Genomic DNA, 21732 nt, shown 5'->3' on the forward strand with positions numbered 1-21732 from the left:
AACTTCAGAGATACTGTTGAAGTCCTTGATTTAATTGTTCAGTCTGTCCATTAGTCTGAGGATGAAAACCAGACGAAAGAGCCACGTCTATCTTGAGTGTTCTACTGAATTGTTTCCAAAAGTGTGAGATGAATTGGGAACCACGGTTAGAGACGATGACTTGAGGGAGGCCATGAGGCCGAATGATCTCCTGAATAAAGATTTGACTTCATTCTTTTGCCGTGGGTAACTTTTTTAATGCAGTAAAATGTGCCATTTTAGTGAATGAGTCTACTGTCACCATTATTACTCGATTCCCAGTTGAGGGAGGCAGAGAACACATGAAGTCAGTGGATACAGTGTGCCATGAAGCCGGTGGAACCGGTAAGGGACGGAGCAATCCTGATGGTCTATTACGAGAAGTCTTTGCTTGTGCACAGATAGGACAAGAAGTCGCATAGAAGTTTCTTTGAGTGTCAGCCTTAAGAGTGGGCCACCAAAAGGAGCACAGAAGGAGATCTTGGGTGGTTTTGGTTCCGCGATGACCTGCAATTGGGGAGTCGTGGAACATTCGTAGGGCTTCTGTTTGGACTGTTTTAGTAGGCAGGAACAAGTCTTTCTTGTGGTAATAGTATTCCTTATCCTTACGTAATTGTGGACGTAATTTATTCATCTCAGTCTCCCCTAGATTTGAATACTCAGATTGAACCTTGTCAAGAAAGGATTGCACAACCCCAATGATTTTATCAGGTTCAATTAGGTTTTGTACTGTAGAATCCCTACATTCCATATAGCGTCATGATAGAGCATCAGCCAAAATGTTTTGGGAGCCAGGGATATACGTGATATAAAAGTCATACTGGCTAAAAAAGAAAGCCTATCGGGCTTGACGACTATTTTGGCATTGAAAGTTTCTTAGACACTGCAAATTCCGGTGATCGGTTCTCACCTCAAAAGGTTCTTCGGATCCCATAAGAAATTGTCTCCATTCCGTACAAGCCGTCTTCAAGGCGAGCAATTCTCATTCTAACACTGAGTAATTATGTTCAGAGTCAGACAGTGTGTGGGAGAGTTAAAATACTGGATGTTCTAACCCATCATCACTTTGTTTTTGTAGCAAAGCTGCCCCTATGGCTTTTTCTGAGGCATCCGTGACAACAATGAATTGTTTGGTGGTATCTGGAAACCGTAAAATGAGAGCATGAGTGAAGGGGTGTTTTAGCGAGGGGAAGGCTACTTCAGCATCTTTGGTCCAATGAAAACCTTTACGTAGATTGTCTTTCTTAAGAGTTTGAGTTATATGACTGGTCTGCTGGGCAGAATCGGCTATGAATTGATGGTAGACATTGGCCAGTCCTAGAAAACACTGGGTTTCTTTGGAGGAAGGAGATGGCTAATCCAGAATGGCTTGAACCTTGTCCGAGCCCATGGCAATCCTGAACTTGGTTGATATGGTACCCCAAGTACCTCACTTCAGTCTGATCAAATTCACACTTTTCTGGTTTGCAGAGTAGATGATGTTGTCTAAGCCTCTCTAGGGCTTGGAGTACATGTGTGGTGTGTTGCTCAGGGCGCATGGAGAAGATAAGAATATCATCTAAATAGACCACCACTGTTTGATGTAAAAGGTCAGAAAAAATGGCGTCCATGAATCCCTGAAATATAGAGGGAGCATTAGTAAGCCCGAAGGGCATTACCCGATTCTTAAAGTGGCCAAAAGGAGTTCTGATGGCAGTCTTCCATTCATCACCCTCCTTTATCCTTAAAAGATGGTAGGCTCCCCTAAGATATAATTTGGTAAATCTCTTGGCTTCTCTGACGGCTTCTAGAATATCTTTCATGAGGGGCAGCGATCCTTAGTAGTAATCTTATTTAATCTGTGAAAGTCTATGCAAGGGTGCAAGTCTTTCGTCTTCTTCGGTACGAAAAAGTGGGGAGCCCCTGCGGGAGAAGAGGAATGAGCAATCAGACCACTCTGTATTCTCTTCTAGGTATTCTTTGAGGATCTTATTCTCAGGCTCAGTAAGAGAATACATTCTCCCAAAGGGGACTAACTCATTGGATTCTAAAGGAATGGCACAATCATATCCTCTGTGAGCCGGAAGTACTGGTTTTTCAGGTTTTTGAAAGGCGTCTGCATATTCCAGATAGTGATTGGGTACTCCTTGAAGGAGGTTGGTGGAACACTTTACTTTAGTTGACAACATTTTCTTCGGGTTGTTCCTGCTAAATAACAGTGTTGTTGACAAAAGTGGGAGGACAGAGAAATGGTTCTAGTTTCCCAATTAATATAGGGATTGTGCCGGGTGAGCCATGGAATACCTAGAATCATGACGTGATTAGGTGAAGATATCAGATCAAAGGAAACATATTCCTTATGTTTCCTGAATTGTAAGCACAGGGTAGGAGTGGTATTAGTAACAGGACCAGAAACTAACAGAGAACCATCCACTGTATGAACTTGCTCTGGTATGTCCTTGGGTACTCGAGGGATCTTCTTTTTCAAAGCCCATATTTCATCTAAATAGATACCACTGGCCCCACAATACAACAAGGCTAAAGCCTTTTCTTCTCGGCCATCCGCTACTTTTAAGGTGAAAGGTAAAAGAAAAAGAGCTGTTATTTCTTCTCTGGAGGAACAGATGGAAGGTGTCTCGGAATATCCCGTCCTCTCCCTTCTCACAGAGGACGGGAGCTGGCGTTTCCCAAGGGCCTTGCCGAACGAACGGGACAAGCATGAAATAGATGACCGGAAGCACCACAATAAAGACATAGTCCTTTCCTTCATCTAGTCTCACATTTACTAGAAGATAAAGGTCCGCAAGCCACGTCAATTTGCATAGGTTCCTCATCTGTAGTTCCTCTAGTTTCAGGACGAGTTTCTTCAGAACGATGAGGAGGTGCACGTGCAATTACTGAAGATGGCATGCAATTCATTTCCTTTTCCATCCTGCGTACGTGAAGACGATATTCTATGGCGAGAGTTAAGTCCATCAAACTCTTGAGATCCTTCACTCTAGCAGAATGCACTAATTTGTCTTTGATCTCCTCCCGCAGTCCTCTTCGATAAAGAGTAACCAGGGTACGTTCTACCCAAGAGGTTTCCGCTGCCAGTTGTCTAAACAGTGTGATGTATTGTAAGACATCCTGACTCCCTTTTTGGATATCGAATAAGGCTTCTTCTGCAGAAGTTTCAAGTCCAGGGCGCTCAAACATTTGCTTAAAGGCAGCAATGAAGGTGGGAAAATTAGACAGACGGGAATCATCGGAGGTTACCAGAGGAGTTGCCCAGGCTAAAGCTTGGCCGGACAGGGCTCTGATTAGGTATTCGACCTTGGTCTTGTCTTGCGTGAATTGTGACGGTCTAAATGAAAAATAAACTTAGGGCATCTAGGAATTCTCGTAATTTGTTAGGATCCCAAGAAAAACTGGGTGCAGAGGCAGAAACGGTGCGAACATCAGTGGTCCTGGAAGTTAAGGCTGGACGTACGGCTGCGTTTTCGTTTCATAGATGTCATCGGTCCTGAGCTTGATGTTGGATAGTCAGGAGCAATGACTGATTTGTTTGTTCTGTACTTGTCGAGGAGTCCTCCATGGTACTGGACCACGACCAAAGTTTTTGGCCTTGCAGTCTGTCAGATCTTGTCTTTGGCTTACCGTCCAGGCCAGAGGGAGTTGGCATGCGGCCTCGGTTCTTGCAAGTCCGGCTCTGGCTGAGGTAGGGGTGACCCCTTCCAGTAGCCACGGTGCTGTTGACAGTAATACGCCACTACAGTCCGTGCCCTCCAGAAGGAGTCCCAGAGGAAAAACCCCATAGGAAAAAAAAAAAAAAACTCCAGACAGAAACTCCCTGGAAGAAAAGGAGGACACAAGAAAAAACAGAATCTGGGCGCCAGGAAAACCTCAGGAAGAACAGGAGAAAAAACAGGAGCAAAAACTGGATTCCGAATAGACCAGCTGGAGCGTGACCACCTGAGGAGAAGTGTTGCAACACAAAGAGAAGATAATTCAGTCCCATTATATACCCCTAGCCAGGAAGTGACAAAAGAAAGATGAAAAACGGCCATCTTGGATTGGGAAGAGATTATGGGACTATATAGGAAAAGTACCATAGTAAGAAGGGAAGCAAATGCATGCAGGGAACCAGAAAAGAGAAAGGTATGCTGGGGGAGACAGGAAAAATGGCTACCAGAAAAAGGAGGAAAAAAGGAGAAGACCAAGTAGTGGACACTAGGTGAGTGGATGGCCGAGGGGGGGGCCCGTGGGCGTCTGAATTTAATACCCGCACCGCACACAACGTGTGGCGAGAACCGAAACCCAATCCTGGGCTTCCGTCCCCGCTGCAGCAGAGAAGCCTGCGCAAGGCCGGAAGAAAGGGGCCTAGCGGGCCCCGCGGCCCGAGCAGCCGGCACCGTGGGTCTCCGCAACGTGACAGTATGGTACTCAGAACTCCTGGGCATCTGTCCTCCAATCAAGTTGCTGCTTTGGGACAATTTCCTTGCACCCAGATTGAGCAATATACACTTCAATCTACAGATTGAGCAGCAGCATTTGACTACATTCAATCTCATTTCTGAAGTTGAGGGTTACCTTGAAACTAATTGTCTTCCTAGGAGGTCTGTGTATACAGCAACACAATTTGTGATCTACTGTCACCAATAATATGCACCCACTACAGGCCAAACTGTCTTGCTGTTTGTTTTGTCATTGACCTAGCAAAAACTTGCACTGAGCACGATTGAAGATTATCAGCCTTTTTGCTCTTAAGTGACCTATGTCCTTGTTGAAATCACTCAACGGCTTTATTTACTTTTCTCCCTAACCCCTCTTGATTTCAGTGAGAGCTCAATTTCTTCTTCACTTTTCCTGACCCAGAAGATGGTCTTTCTCGTTGTGATGACTGCAGCTCTTCACACGAATGAGCTTCAAGCTTTCAGTCTGCCGCCCTACATCACCTTCTTTGCAGACAGACTGATGCTGAGGATTAGAGCAGGCTTTCTTCCGCACATTGTGACTTTCATGGCAGACAGTTTATCACTCCCAACACTACCTTTGCCACACCTCTCAAAAGAGGAGAGAATCCATTGTTTGGTTCCCAAAAGAACACTCAGTTTTTACATCTATTTCACCAAACTACATAAAATGGGCTGTCAGCTCTTTGTGGGGTTCTTCGGGGAAAAGAAAAGCGTGGCACAAGGCAGTGCAGAAAAGGACTGCTAAGAAATTACCAAGAACCAGACTCCAGAAGGGTTGAGGGCCCATTCCCCTAGGCCCAAGGCTACTATTACTGAGCTGGAGTGCAGTGTCCTGGATATTTGTGAGTCAGCTAGGTGTTCATCAGTGCATAAGTTCATGGCACACTATTGTCTTGACAGGAGGTGTGGTGGGTGTATTGATTTGAGTTATGCAACAAACCCACCACCGGGGAAGGTACTGCTTCAGTATCTTTTCTATAGGTGAGCGATCGGTCTTATAACTATTCCTTAGAACAAGTGACCCATCTTTGGTGAAACTTTCTGGTGGATACTCTATCTTCAGATCCCTCACTACCACCTGCTTACAAGGTCTGTGGGATGGACTCTTTTTAGTCTAAAACAAATCCCAAATTGGAGAAATCCACAAAAAGGAATGTTGATACAAAGTCAACTGTCATTCCACGTTTTGTTTTTGGATTTCTATATAAAAAGTATTGCGTGAAGAAGGACTCCCAAATTATTGGGCTTTTAGCAATGTAAGACTTTTAACCGACAGATGTTGGTTACGGATCCACACAAGGTCTGGTATGTTCAGGCCATGACTCGAAGTCCTGTTCGTCATGTTCCAAGATGAAAGCAATTTGATATCAGTAAACACAACTCGCAGTGACAGAGCTGAGGAAGTTGAAGACTTGCTCCGTTTGATATCAATGACAAGAAGACCTCTGTCAAGAAGACTTTCTCGCTCTAATTCCAACATCATTAAAAGGACAGAACTTTGGCGAAGTCAAGAAAGTCTAGGAAGACCCATAAGAAACATAACAAATCCAACCATTCCTCTCCCGCTTTGCAACAGTCCTGCATTCAGAGTCTGATGAAGTTTCAGAAGCCTCTAGACTAAGCGTTTTCCCCGTGGGGCAACCCTCTGACACCTTCCTCTTTTGTTTCCAGCAGATCATCTCCACCAACTAAAGAAGGTTATGGACTCTGTTTCTCATGCTGGGACTGGATTCTTCTGGCACTCCTTCAGGCTCCGAGGAGCTGGCTCAGATATCTCCGGCTGTGCAGGCGTCGATGGATCCATCCTCTATGCCATCCGTTCCTCTTACTTTAGTTTTGAAGCAGAGTAGGTAGGCCCATTGCTTGTGAGCCTCTCCAGTTCTCACCTTTTGGTGCTGCACCTGACACTAATTTTATTTTGCACAAGGCTACAGACGACACTGGAATCAACATCACCAAAGCAAGCCAGTTATGAATTTGAATGTACTTTCAGATACTGAAGCGACTACCATGTTATGTATTGTATGCTAAGTCTGAACAAGATTTAACTAGGGAGGGTTATCTATTTGATTTTTATTATCCTCAAGGTGACGTTTTACAAGTCTTACAAGACTTTTAAAATGTCATAGGTTTATCATCCCCTATGGCAACTGAAGAAACAGCATTATTGGCCACAGTTGTTCATCGAGTAGCTGAGATTCTTGAACTTATATTGCCAACATAAGAGGTTATGATTACCTTATTGACTTATTACTGGACGGCCAATCTTTTGATGTTGTTCAGTTTTACCATCAATGTGCCGAAGATGCACCTGAATCCTTTGTGCAGGCTTCCATTCATTGGAGCTATCCTGAACACTGTGTTTTGAGCAATTTCTCTGCCTCAACAAGTCTACAATTTACCGGCTATGATCTGGATGTTTCAGCATGCAGTCTGGGAGTAGCTCTGAGACTTTTGAGTCTCATGGCCACCTCCTTGTGGACCATGCCAGGTAGCACCTGCAGTGGAATTTGAATTATAAGTGGGCTCAACACCAAGGAAATCTGCCAGATTTAATTCAGGTGTAGGAGGAGACTGCAAAAGACTTGCAGTTGTGCCTTCTGGACTGCAGTTAGACATCTCTCTCCCTGCTCTAGCCAGGACTCTGTGGTGACAGATGTATTGCTACTTGGTTGGGGAGGTAATCTGAGAAACACAGAGGTCAGAGGGCTCTTGTCTCCCGCAGAGATGCGCACATACATCATTACATACATTTCTGGGAACTTCGATCAATGCTTTTGGTTCCCTTCCAGAGAACAAGTGGGAGTGAGTACAGGTAGTCAGACAATACGACAGCCATGTGTAGACAGAGTGCGTTTGTGGACTCCCTGCTTGGAATTTCTTCATCTTTGGACGTGGCTGAGCAATCAGGGCATATCTCTGCTCATCGAACACTCGGTGGGATCATTAAACAGATCGGGTGAACTCAACTGGTGAGACATAGCGGGTCAGGAATAGCATTTGGCCTTGTAGGTGGACAGTGTATCTTCTCCAAAAGTGGTGAGCTCTGGCTCGATCAATTTACCACCTCAGGCAACACACACTGTCCAGAATATTGAGCTTTGGAGTACGTAAGGCAGTCCTCCCTAGGCAGTGCCTTCCGCCTACTTTGGGTTTTGGGACTCCTGTATGCCTGTCTGCCTCTGTTTACTGCCTGGAGTGCTCAAGAAGATCAAGGGAGACCAGGTTCAAGTCATTCTAGTGGCTCCGTAGTGGGCGAGGAGAATGTGGTACTCAAAACTTCTGGCCATGAGCATCAGTCCTCTAATTTGGCTGCTTATTCGGGATAGTCTCCTACTGTAGCAGAAGGGTCAGGTCGACACCTGAACCCAAGTGGTTTACACCTTCATGCATGGCGATTATGCAGCAGTTAATACATACGATCTTTTTCTGAAAGTCCTTGGAGTCCTTTTGGTAGCCAGGCGTCAGTCTGTGAAAACGTTTTTTAACAATGCTGGCAGACGTTTTTGATCTTCCTTGCATCAAATCCAACCTTTTCAAGCTCCCCTTGCTAATATTCTTTTGTTTTGTTGATCACTTCTCCAGCATGGCCTTGCTGCAGCTATGGTCACAGGTTTTCAGCAGCCTTTTGGGCTTTTTTACGTTTGCCAGATAAACTGTCTTTTTGGTATTTTATTAAAAGGTTTGTTACGTATACTTCCTCCTGTTCATTTATAATGCCACAGTGGGATTTATATTTAGTATTAACTTGATGGTTTTATCTTTTAAAGCCTATGCATAGTTGTTCAGTAAGGTTGCTGACTCTGACAACTATTTCTTGTAGCCGTTATTTGAAATAGAACAGTGGGTGAACTTCAAGCTTTGTCATTGGTACCCCCTTACATTTCCTTCATTCCCGAAAAATTGGTCTTTCAAACGACTGTGGCATATTTTTCTAAAGTGGTTATATGCTTTCATATAGGACAATCTACCACTTTGCCCTCTTTATACACCACCTCATCCCTCAAAAGAGGAAGAGTGATTACATTGTTTAGCTCTTAAGATCTCTCAATTTTATTCTGTAGAGAACAAGAGAAATCTGACAGGGGGATCAACTTTTGTCAGAATTTCTGGAGTTAAATCGATATGACAGTGCTGAAGAGGACACTATTGATGGGTTGTATTATGGTCGCCAATAGACTAGCCATGAAACAACCACCAGAATGGTTGCATGCACATTCCTCTAGGGCTCAAGCGATAACTACGGCATTAGCTCGGGGTATACCAGTTTTGGACATTTGTCGGGCTACAATATGGGCATACTTGCAATGGTCCACCAAGCACTATTGCCTGGATAATCAAGTCAGGTAGCAAGGGCATTTCACCCGATCTGTCCTGCAACATTTCCTAATTTGAAACTTTGCACAGCCCCACAACCTGGTAGGTGTTGCTTTGGTGTCTGTTCAAAAGGTGAGGAATATGCAGTTACAAGACTTCATCAGAAGAACAAAATACTTATCTTCGTTATCCCCTTTTCTGGGAGAGAATCTGTCTAATGGCAGATTCCTCACCTGCCTTCCCAACCTCCTTATTTAATAGAAGTGGTCTGTTACAGCTGTGTATATAATAAGATTCAATTTCAGAAATTCTGGACACTGGTCTTGTGAGGTTTGTTAATGCTCCACACCTGTTGCTACAGACGGAGTACAGAAAGAAACTGACACGAGCGTGAGCAGATGTGCATTAATACAAACTCAGATGTCCAGACCACTGGAAAGGAGTGGCATGTGGAACGTTTGGAGTGGCATGACTCCCCCTGTTAAGGCTGGAGATACTGCTATGCAAATACTTCCGGGTCCCAGCCGGACACCTGGATTATTCAGAAGGTGAGTAATCTGCGATTAGATAGTCTGTGCCAGAGAAGGCATTACAAAATGTAAGTAACTTGTTCATTTAGGTTGCCCCCCTAATTGTGCCTTTCTAAACTGGTTTTTATGCAAAAAGCTTTAAGTATTGTTATAAAGTAAGATTTTTAATTGTGTGCAAGAATAACAAGGATTTCAATCACTGGCTGGATTGAATTCTTTATTCCTTATGCTTTTCGGTGATTTATTACAATTGTTTTATAGTAACACAGAGTATATAGATCAATTGCGAAATTTAGTAAGCCAAATAAAGTTGTATATAACTACTTCACCTCTTATAAGTGTAGCTCGGGGGCTTTCTTAAGGCTGGAACTGGCCTTGCACATTTAGATCACAATGACTGGAACATATATTCTTTAAACCATATTGAGCCAGTGGGGAGTACCAGGCTGGTTGAGCAGTCCTGTATAGGTTCCGTAGCTAATGAGAAAGTCACTGTGGAATCTGAAATGGCGAGCTAGAGGGCATTTTCTCAACTGCTATTATACTTGTTTCCTTCTGTGCTGTTTGTTTCACAACAGGACTTAAATTTGATATTAAGCTTACTTATGCCTTTGCCGTTCAAAACAATACATACCTTCTCAGTTTGCTAACTAACTCTGCTGAGTGTATTCTTTGTGGCAATAACTTCAGCTCATAGGATTGGTATTTGCAGGCCCTTTTGGTCCCTTCACTGTTTTATTGCTAGACAAAGTAGTACTCTACCTATGCCCTTATTTTTTGCAGACAGTCTTGTCTGACTTCCACATGGGCCAGTCTGTCACTTATTTCTTTTTTTTTACTTCTACTTCACTTTAAAAAGAAAAATGAGAAGTTATATAGACTGAACTTCATGACTGCAGTATCTTACTTTATTGACCGTGAATTGTCAGTGCTTTCTGGTCTGACTACAACTCTTGGGCAGGCTATGGTTAAACCTACAATTTCCTGGTTATTTACAGTTATAAGGACCTGCAGTGCCTCAGCCAAGGAAGGTTCTTCAGCTGGTGTTGACTATACAAGTGCTATCTCTGCTTTTGCTGCTCTTCCCAGGGGTGTCCCACTGGCTGATATTTCCCTGGTGGCAACTTGGCCTTTTGTGCATTACGAACCATTATTGCCTTACAGCTCAAACACACAGTGATGGATATTTTTGTTAGGGTTTTTAGTATAACTTGCTTAGTTAAGAACTAAAGCTTAAGAGGAACGGCCTGGCCTGGCGGTTAGGGCTGGTCTGTTTCCACTGGAGCAGGGTCAAGACTTGATTTGCATATTGCTTAGAACTAACTGAGGTGGAGTTCTGTGCAAAATAGTGATGGACTGCTATGGGACCCGAGTAATTACAGTGGCTGAAATTAATTCAAGCATTCCTTCCGTTATGTTTGTTTTGTGTACTTTAGTGCCTCTGCCTAATTTGGGCAGGCATGTCCAAATGTGGGTCCTGTGCACACTGCCAATGTAACCAAGCTATGCCTGGCAGGTGAGCCCGAACTAGGGGGAAAAACCTGTCCATCCAAGGTTGCCTCTGTTTTGGTTTAGGGAGGGCCTGGCTATTCGGGCTGGACTCTTACCATTGGAGAAGGTTCAAGACAGATTACCATTCAGTTCGGTCCAAACTGAAACATTGTGCGCAAAATAGTGGACATGGATGCGGTCCGAGTAATTACAGTGGCTGAGATTAAGTCAAGCATTCCTTTCATCACTTTTTTGTATACTTTATCTTGGTCATGTGGCACTACCCATTCGCATCTCCTGGACGGTATTGCTCAGTGACTCATTCATCAGGTGAGTAATTTGCAGAAAGTATTGATCTAGGTAGAATGAGCCACATATGTTTTCTCTTGGTGGGGCAGGAGAGCTATTGCTGAGGAAACGTCAGGCAGAGTCAATCTGACACCTGAAGGCTATTTATTAGGTGAAGCCTCTGAAGGCAATGTCCACCAGAGATTAGGGAAAGGAGGTAACTTGGGTAACTTTTCAGTTTGTTGCATGATTTTCTTTACATCCTTAATTGTTTCAAAAGAATGTTCTATTTTTGTGCAGGTTATATATGGGACATGTTTCAGGTGCAGCCTGGGTCTGCTAATGTGGAGGAAGATGAGGTATTTGACTTGGATAAAGGAAATGATCTAGACCTGGAGGCTTTCTGCAGAAATGACTGTAAGTATCTTGTTAAATGTATAGCTAAATTTCATCTTCGTTTTGGATTGGGTTACCCCAAGATGTAAACGTGTGTTACACAGTTAAAAATCCTGGTTATAAAGGCTGCGTATTTGAACTCCTAATGATTGTTTCTAATGAATGTTTGTTTGTACTTGGAGGTGTATCTTGGTGCTGTGGATTTTATTCCCAGGTGCTTGGAGTTGTCAGGAAGCAGGGGTAGTATTGAGGTGAGAAAAGAGAGAGTCCAGCCAGTTGACTTCCTAAGAATGCCGTATTTATAGGATGGTTGTGAGAACTCTAAACCAGAAGGCCTGGACTCTAAGCCTCCCAATAATTATAGTGCCAGATTAAATGTAGGTGAGTTCCCACTTCAAAAATTACTGAATAGTAAGCACAATGCTTGAATAGTTGTTTATTACATAAGAAAAAGAAATCAGTTCCATAAGTTTGTAGTCCAATTGATTTATCGCAGTCTTGGAACTGAAATTAAGTTCCAAAAATCAGCAAAATAGCAATCCAATCAACTAGTGCCAGGGTTGAGAGAAAATCAAGTAGCCATATTCGATGGAGAAACAGCCAACACGTGTTTCGCCCCGTGGGCGGGTAGGCGGGGGCTTTCTCAAGGCCATACGGCGTCTTAGCGATTTAACGCAGGACGTGTTGGTGATTGTTTCGGCAGATTGTTTGGCAGGTCTTTCCTTTGTCTACCGCAACTATAGATTCCTATTTACGATAGTGAGAATTGATGTAAGAAGTTTGTCATTTTGTTCTACATTGGCAATCCCAGTGGTGCAACCTAAACAGGTGTCTTTCCCTCATCAGTAGATCCTGAACAAGTGGCATTTTGCCAGGAATCCATAATTTTGGCAATGGCTTGGACTGTGATCCTTGTTACGCAGCCTCTTGTCTCTCTTGAGACCTGCTTACCTTGCATTTTAACGGTGTGCAAGGGAAATGTCATCTCCCAAGCCATCAGCGTTTATATCTTGTAAGGACTGTTGCAAGCAGATGTCTGTAACAAATCCACATCATGTTTGCCTGGGGTCTGGCCATGCCTCTAAGGTCAGCAATGTCTGCATGTCGATTAATCCAAAAAACATTCAGGACTTAAGGCAAAGCTTTGTAGCAAAGCATCGTAAGACCCTGTGTCCAAGTCTGAAGGTCGGTTTCATTCCATATCCTCGGGTAAGCCGAAGAAACAAAACATTTAAAAATCCAAACTGAACTCGCCCTCTTCCTGCCACTCTCATGTATTTGAGAATGTGTGAGGGCATCCCTTTTCCTCTAGATCTCTCTTCTAAAGTTGATTGATGGTAGAAGCAATCCTACACCTTGTCCCTGCGCAAACTGCATTTCCAAAGCAGCCTGTGACCGCTGCAGAAACAAGAGTTCTGTGATGCTAGTCTGCAACTCTTTGAATCCCTTTCTGACTCCATTTGGCGTGCCTCCTATGGCCCCACAAAATTACGATGTCTTACATCTGTGATAACGCCAATGGGTTCTCCCTTTGTGCCAGTTAAATCCTTTGACCCCATTGCTGGACCTCTGCCGGCACATGTGCAACCTGCCTCCATATTCCTCTGAGTTTCCTGGACCTCACTCACCAACTTAACCAATGCTGGAGGACGAGGCACAACAAATTGAGCACTGAGAGTCCAAGTTAGCACTGCCTGATCTCAGATGAGGCTGAGCTCCATGTCCATCGATCCACAGTCTTTTCTTGCTTCATCTGAGCCACTTAACATTCTAATTTTGCAGGGGAGGTCTCAAACGCTACATTCTTTTTTTGAGACAGATTCAGATAATGAGTACGGTGGGAAGCGGAATTTGGTCAACCCTACTGTGCAGAAAACTGGTATGAGGACCCCCAGGATGCCAGTGGCCTAGACTCTTTACAAAGGCCTGTCACTGAGGAAAGTGCCTCCCTTTAATGGTTATGCTGAGGGTGGCTGTAGTTCTCAACCTTCATCTCCCCACTCTGGAGTTCAAAACTAATGTTTTAATTGGAGTCGTTAAACCAGGGCGAACCAATACTGAAACCCCCAAACCTCCCCCGTTGAAAAAAACCTATTGGTCAATCTTCCACCTGTTGTTCAAATCTGAATGCCTTCCCAGGTATTGTCCCAGATAGGAAGGCTAAGAGTGGAAAACTGAGGGAACAGGCTATTTTCTTCCATAAGTTTGTCTCTGGTCGGTCAATGTCTGATGCCTTTTGGGCTGCTATTACCACTCTATCTGGGATTCTGTAACTCAAGTCTGTCCAGCCATCCTGGAAAAGAATCATTTTGTGCTGACCCAAGCCATACAGGACGGTTGTGACACAGCTAAATTTACCAACATTGCACCTGGGTACCACTAATTCCATTGGGCAAGCCATTGGCATTAGCATCTCTCACCACACTGGATGAGTTACACAGGTTTCTCTGGTGAAGTATAATTGTTCCTTATGTGCATGCACTCTCATGAGACTCCTTTTTGGGACTCTGCTGTGGAGTGTTTTAAAGAATGCAGGACTATAGCGTGCCCCTTGGGCTTGTCTGGCCTGCTATGCCAACTGCATCAGCCTTTTTGATATTTCTATGGCTGCGCAGGGGTACCCCATACAGACAGCCACAATAGGGTTTCCAGCTGTTTAATGGCAGTGGCACGCTGTGACCCTGCAGCCGCCCACAACCCACCCCCCTCAAAACGGCACCCCATGTGGACCAACCTGCCAAACCCCTTTAGTTTGCTTTTAGAGAAGCACCAACAGCCAGTTGAAGGCAAAATGCAAAAATAATTATCTGGCTGACAGGTCACCTTTTTTTTCTCTAGAAAGGGTATGCTGTACCCTTCCTGGCAACTCTGCTGCACGTTCAGCGATCTCTGGAACAAAAAACAACTGACTGAGGACCATCTGTCTGCTTACAGCAAGAAGTGCAAGCTGTTTTGTCCAAACGGGCTATTGAGAGGTGCCTGCTTTGGAGGTAGTTCATGGCTGGTACTCCCACTACTTCTGATGCCAAAGATGGACAGGAGCCCCTGCCCCCTTTTAAACCTGCACCCCTGAACTCCTTTCTTAGAAAGGACAAGTTCAACATGCTGATTCTGGCCCAGTTCCTGTATGCCCTAGACCCTGGAGAATGGATGGTGGCATTGGACTTGCAAAATGCTTATTTTAACATTCCTGTACAACAGGCTCTATCTGCAGTTCACAAGTGCCCTTTGAGTGTCATGAAAGTGATGGCATTGGTGTCAGCACATCTTCAGAGATCCAAGGGTCCCAGTCATCCCCTATCTTGGAGACTTGCTGCTGTAGACAGGTTTGGTCCAGGCTATAGTCACCCACCTCCAGACTACAGCGAACCTTCTGACTTCAATGGGGTTCACTCTGAACGTGCCAAACTCACACCTGAATCCTTCTCAGGCACTCTTTTTCCTCTAAGCCATTCTGGACACTGCTTGGTTTTATGCCTTTTACCCTGGAAAGGAGAGTCTTTCAGGCTATGATCTTAATTTTTCACTGAGGACTCTGAGGGTCCCACCAGGGACTAGTCAGAAGCAGAATTCACCATCACCTGCTCGGCTGGCAGTCCATCACATGAGACAGGTGGGTCTGGCAGTTAGTCCGAAGGGGCTTCTCCCCCACCTTCAAGACTGCTCCCTCCATTCATGCCACCATCCTGCGATCGGATGATGGAGGATCACTTGGCACTTCACTAGAGGAATTTACGGCTCCCTTTGGCTAGGGAGCCATAGAGAGGGTTCCTGTACCAGAAGTAGGTTGTGGTTATTATTCCTGCTACTTTCTGGTGCCCAAAAAGAACAAGGGCCTCCACCTTATTTTACATCTTCGGTCCCTCAATCTCTTCCTCAAGAAGAAGTTCAGAATGCTCACTTTGGCTAAGGTTCTCTGGACCCCGGAGACTGGATGGTAGCCTTGGACTAGAAGGACGCTTACTTCTAAATTGCTGTCCTGCCTGCCCACAGATGTTGCCTGTGGTTCATGGTAGGCCACGGGTACTTTCAGTTCACCGTGCTCCCCTTTGGCCTTACCAGCACCCCTAGGGTGTTCACCAATGTGATGGCGGTGGTTGCAGCTCATCGGCGCAGGTCATGGGTTTCAATCTTTCCCTACCTCGATGACTAGCTGTTGAAGCGGGCTCACCACACGATGTGGTCTCCCACCTCCAGACTACAGCATACCTCCTGCATTTGCTGGGGTTCACTATAAACGAGCCGAAGTCACACCTGACTCCTTCTTAGATGCTCCATTTCATCAGATCTGTTCTGGATACAGGACAGTTTTGGGCTTATCCTCAGAAGCAGCTAGTCTGGAATATTTAGGCTGATTCCAACATTTCAGCCTCTATCCTGGATTTCGGTGAGAATGACTGAGGCTGCTGGGCTTCCTGACATTCTGCATCCTGCTGGCGTCAGATGCCAGATGGCTTATGTGGGCTCTGCAGTGGAACCTGAAATTCCAGTGGGCACAGCATAAGGGAAATCCTTCCGACATGGTCCAGACCTCGGAGGGAACTGTGCAAGATCTGCAGTGCTGGTTAACAAACCGCGTTTGGGTCAGAAGCCTTTCTCTTCCTTCCCCAGCCAGATCTGACAGTAGGGACAGGCGCGTCATGCCTGGGATGGGGCAGCCATCTGCGAGAAATGTAAATCCGGGGCATCTGGTTTCCGGCGGAATCCGGACTCCACATCAGCCTGTTGGAGTTCCATGTCATCAGACTAGCGTTGAAAGCATTTCTTCCCCCTGTCTAGGGGAAGGTAGTGCAGGTGTTCACCAACAACACCAAAGCCATGTGGTACTGCAGCAAGCAGGATGGGGTCGTGGACCCTTTGTCAGGAGGCTGTGCACCTCTAGACGTGGCTGGAACATCAAGGTTTTTTCCTGGTTGTTCAACATCTGGCGGGATCTCCGAATGCCAGAGTGGATTAACTCAGCTGTCGATGCTTATTCGGTCTTGAATGGAATCTCCATCCAGAGGTGGCGCAAGTATCTTTCAACAATGGGAAGAGCTTTGGTTAGAACTGTTCGCCTCTACAAAAAATGAGCAATGTCAGCACTATTGCAAGTTGGACTTTCCAAGGCGACAATCGCTTGGTGACGCTTTTCGCCTTGTGAGGAACTAAGGCCTCCTGTATGTCTTTCCACCCATACCACACACAGTTCTCAAGAAGGTCAAGAACGACCGGGCCCAAGTAATCCTTGGGGCTCCAGACTGGGGATGAAGAGTATGGTATTCTGAGCTACTGAGCATGTAGCCATCAATCCTCTGATCAGTCTGCCCCTTCGGTAGGATCTTCTGTCGCAACAGCAGGGGAGTTTTCTCCACCTGAACCTGTCCATTCTCCGCCTTCTTGCATAGCGATTGAGCAGTGGCAGTTGACAGCTTGTGACGTTCCCCCTCCCTGAAGTCTGTAACATAATCTTGGCAGCCATGTTCCTCCCACCAAAATGTTATACACCTGTGGTTGGAAGAAATTTGTGGCATGGTGCACAGACAGATCTGTTAACCCCCTTTCTGCCCCTCTGTTTGAGGTTCGGTCGTTTATCCTTTCTCTGACCCAGTAGGACTCTGCTATGGGCCCTCTCAAGTGTTATTTGTCTGCTAATTTCTGCGATTTAAAGGTTGCTTGATCTGCCTTCATTGTTAGTCTCCTATTGAATAGGTTCCTTAAAGACTTCACTCATGTTTCCTCCATTCATAATGCCCCAATGGGATTTGAATTTAGTTTTAACATTCCTGATGTACAATTCGTTCGAGCCTCTCCACAATTGTCCTTTCAGGCTTCTTAATTTGAAATCGGCCTTCCTTGTGGCCAATACATCTGCTGCAAGAGTGAGTGAGCAGCAAGCATTGCCGTATAAACCGCCCTACCTTTCCATGTATCATGACAATATGGTGATTCGCTCTAGGGCTTCCTTCTTCCCAAAAGTGGTCACACCCATTCATGCAGGCCAATCCATCCCCTTGCCTACTTGTTATGCACCACCACATCCTTCTAAGGAAGACGAGAGACTCCGCCTGGACCCAAAAAGAGCGACTGGATGTCTCTATCAGATGGACAAGTTACTTAACTTCAGTAACGCCTTATGTGGTAGAAACAATATCTAGTTGCAGATTCCTTACTTGACCCATCCATTCTCCCTGCTCTCCGAACTGATTTCTAGGGGCAGGGACTCCTCTTTAAGGGCCTTAGGTTTGATGCACCAGTATTCATTTTCTTTATGGCTCTGTGCTTCTGGCGTGGAAAATGATGCAAAGACAGTGACGTCAGTGTTGCCAGGCTGGCACATATATAGGACCTGCGGTGTTATATCCAGTGCGAACGACTGACGCAGAGTCGATCACCACCACCTAATGGCGCGCAGAGTACTCATCAAGAAAAATCTCCAGATCCAGACTGACGTCTGGGAGAATTTGTAAGGTAAGGAATCTGCAACTAGATATTGTCTGTGCAGGAGGCTGGCTCGGTTTATTGTGTACATCTATGGTGTGGCACCCTATACTGAGTCTTGGCAACCCTTAGTGATAGTGTTTAAGTGTCCAGATAGCAAAATATCCCTAGGGTAGCTGTGGGGAGCAGCTAAATCTTATCTAGGAGGAGTGTAAAGCACTTGCAATACCACAATAGTCGGTCAGTAACCATTCACAAGAAAGAACCACACTAGGTGCTGCAAAAATAAAAATGTCTATATTACAACACTAAATCTATACTAACATGGAGCTATCAACTCACAAAAATATACACTTTGCAACAAGCAGGAAAAAAATAAAAAACACATGGGACCCTATTGGGGGGAGGAGGAGGGGAGAGAAACCATAGACTAAGAAAGTGGTATAAGAATGGAGGTGCCCAACCAAGGTAAGTGTGTTAGGATCCCAGGGGCTGGGGGAGTAGGAAATCACCAGAGGTAAGTACTAGAAATCCCACTGGCGATTTGGTACAGAGCTATCATTGAGCCGGGTGTCCTATAGGCTAACACAGGACTGTTGGGGTTGGATTTTTATGGATTTGGGACACTTCCCAGTGGACTCTGAGGAAACCAGTTGGCAGAAGGAAGTTTGGAGAGTGTCCCCACGCGTGGATACCCAGAAGACCAGAGTGCATACAGCAGGGAGCATAGGGGCGAAGTGGCGTTAGAAACCCTTGTTGAAGTCAATGGAAGCCTCAGTTGTCCACCTGCTGTTGCCACCTGTGGTCCAGGCCGTTGGAACCAAAAGGTGGTTTCCGGTTTTGAAGAACCTGAAAAAGAAGGGGACCGTGTCCAGACCACTCAAAGATATCCTGACGGTGCAGTTAGGCAAAGCCCACCCTCTTGGAGGTGAAGATCCTTCAGGACGGTGAAAGATGTCCAGCTGCGGAGTCCAGAGGGCTACATGAGATCCTTGGTTGTTACCCACGAGCTGTCCACGTCAGTTGCCTGATTGCAGAAGGCTCAGTGGCCAGCATGACCACCAACAAGCCTTGGCAAATGCAAATAGTGGTTGCAAGGAAGTTTTGCAGATTTTAGAGGACCAGCTAGGTTCTAGTGACTCGACCCTTAGAGGGCAGTCAGGGCAGGCCTTCAGCAGAAGGGAAAGCCAACCAAAGTCGGAGGAGCCCCCACGATTGAACTACTGGCAGCAGGCACAGCGAGTCACTGTGAGGCCTCAGCAGCGCAACAAAACAGGTGTCCCACGTTACAGCAGCTGCAGAGTGGAAGCTGAATCTAGAGTTGCAGAGTGCTGGGGTTTTTTGGAGCGCAAAGATTTTCTTGGAGGATGCGCCAACAAGCCTTGGCAAGATCAACAATTGTGGTGCTCGGGGATTCTGTTCGTGGCAGCAAAAAGGGTCTACCATCTTATATGTTAGTGAGAAGACAAGTTGGACCTGGAGAGGACCACAGAACCACCACGTGTGAGCAGAGGCTTTACATTGTCCGTGAGGCAACAGTGTTCACCAGCCAGCCAACGTTGTCTTGAGGTGCTTACGGATGCAGGGGAAGTGACTCCTTCACTCCAAGGGAAATTCCTTCTTGCTTCTTTGATGCAGGCAGACTCCTTGTGACCCTGGAGGATGCACATCAATGGATGTTTGTAGAAATCTTGCAGGAGCTTGAGAAACCATGTTGCATTGGGAACCCTCCCAAATGGATACAGTCTTGTTTAAATTCCAAAAGCAGACCAGCAGCAGGCCAAGAGCAGTAGATGTCTTACAGAGAGGTCCTTGAAGAGTCTTTCTTGATCTGTCGGAGGACCCACCCTTGGGGGAAATCCCTCAAGTAACCCTAAAAGGGGGTTGGTCACTCTCTGTAGAGACCCACCTATCAGAGGGAATCAGGGACGTCATCTACCTGACCTAACCAGTAAGATGTTCCCAGGGGCCTCTGGCCATCTTGTTTTCAAGATGGAGGACTCAACTGGCCACCTGGCAGAGTTGTGTGCACTTCACTAAAGGAGAAGCTGGACAGGGTGGGGTGGTCACTCCCCTGTCTTTTGTGCAGTTTTGCACCAGAGTAGGAACCGGGTGTTCCTGAACTGGTTCAAACTGGATTATGCAAGGAGGACACTAAATGTACCCTTCAAAGCAGTGGTGGCGCTCACAGGCCACCCAAGCCCAGAGACACCTATTTCAAAGGAAGAGGGTGTCACACATCTCCATTGCAGGAAATCCTTCCCCTGCTTGAGTTAGGATTATCAGCAGGAGGGCAGAACAGTGTCTGGGATCAGCAGCAGGGTGGGATAGCAGCCAGACTCCTCAAGGCTGCACAGGCAGAACTGGGTGATCCTCAAAGAACCCCCAGAGTACATGGTTTCATGCAATTAGCACTGAAATTAAAGTAGTTGCATGAGTCCAACATATTTGATACCAAACATGCCTAGTTTTGGAGAAGCCATTATGTAGTTGGACCACTTGTGTTGGCCAGTGTCCACTACATACCTTAAGATGGCTTCCCCGCACTTACAAAGCCTAGAGAATGGAGTCTGGGGTTTGTAGGGGTACCCTGCTCTTGCAGGGATACCCTCACACTTCGGAGCATGCACCCTGCCCTTGGGCTGAAGGGCCTACGAGAGGGGTGACTTACAGTGTCTAAGTGCAGTGACCGTGATTTAATACAAGCCGTCTACCTGAAGTGAAAGGTGCATGCAGCGTTTCACGCTGGCTGCAAACACAGTTTGCATCGGCTCCCATGGGTGGCACAATAAAAGCTACATCCCATGTGGGTCCCCTGGTGCACCAATGCCCTGGGTACCCAAGTACCATATACTAGGGACTTCCATGGGTGCACCAGTATGCCAACCAAATTTAGAAGAGAGAGCATAGACACTGGGGTCCTGACTAGCAGGATCCCTGTGCACTACAATCTAACACACTGACCCAGGCAAAAAGGTGGGGATAACTGTCAGAATTATGCTACTTTCCTACAGTCTCTACCAGATAAGGCGTTACCAAAGGTAACTTGTCCAGTGGGATCATAATCTGTTCTCACATGTGTGTACTCTTTTTGAGTCCTGCAAAGCTGTCTCTTGTGACTGTCATCCTCCATACAGCTTGAAACTATGTGTTAACCCAGCACATACCACCTTCTTCCCAGACAAGTTTGTTCTATAAACCCTGACATGTTCTACCAAAAGAATGGATGCTGTTTTACGTCGGTCAGGCTATCACATTACAAGTGTTCTATGCTGCGCCTCATTCCTCTGAGGTGGAGTGAATCCATCACCTAGACCCGAAAAGAGAGCTGAGCTTTTACATTGATCGTACCAGAAAATAGAGAGGATGATCAGCTCATTGTTGGGTTCGTGGGAGTGAAGAAAAGTAAAACTCTACAGGAAGGGACGATCTTTTGCTGGATGGTACTCTCTAAGATCTGGTACACATTGGCCAAGATGAAACCCTTGAAGGGCTAAGAGCTCATTCTAGCAGCGCCAAGTCTGCTACCATTACATTGAATGCAGAATTCCTGTCCTGTGCATTTTTCAAGCAGCACACAACCACATAGGTGTCTTGCCATACATGCACGCATCACTACTGCCTGGACATCTAGGTTTGCTGAGAAGGGTCCACTATGTCCTACAGGATGTTTTCTTTTGACCCAATTCAAAATCTCTCAATAGGCATTGCTATGGTATGTATTTAAATGATGAGGAATGTGTGTTTAGAAGAACAAGTTACCTACCTTTGGTAACACCTTCTGGTAGAGTCTTTAATTGCAGATTCCTCACTGCCCCTCTCATCCTCCCTGTTCT

The 21732-nt window shown here is 45.7% G+C and overlaps 1 protein-coding gene across 1 annotated transcript in view; it reads left to right on the forward strand.

Moving 5' to 3' along the window:
* The window catches only part of BUB1 (BUB1 mitotic checkpoint serine/threonine kinase), a 640511-nt gene that overhangs the window by 356377 nt on the left and 262402 nt on the right, over positions 1 to 21732 (forward strand). Inside the window, exon 20 of the mRNA XM_069234708.1 lies at positions 11381 to 11497. Coding sequence (XP_069090809.1) covers positions 11381 to 11497 — 117 coding nt within the window. The remainder of the gene's footprint in view (positions 1 to 11380; positions 11498 to 21732) is intronic.

This window comes from Pleurodeles waltl, chromosome 5 (assembly GCF_031143425.1).
Source record: "Pleurodeles waltl isolate 20211129_DDA chromosome 5, aPleWal1.hap1.20221129, whole genome shotgun sequence".
NCBI lineage: Eukaryota > Metazoa > Chordata > Amphibia > Caudata > Salamandridae > Pleurodeles > Pleurodeles waltl.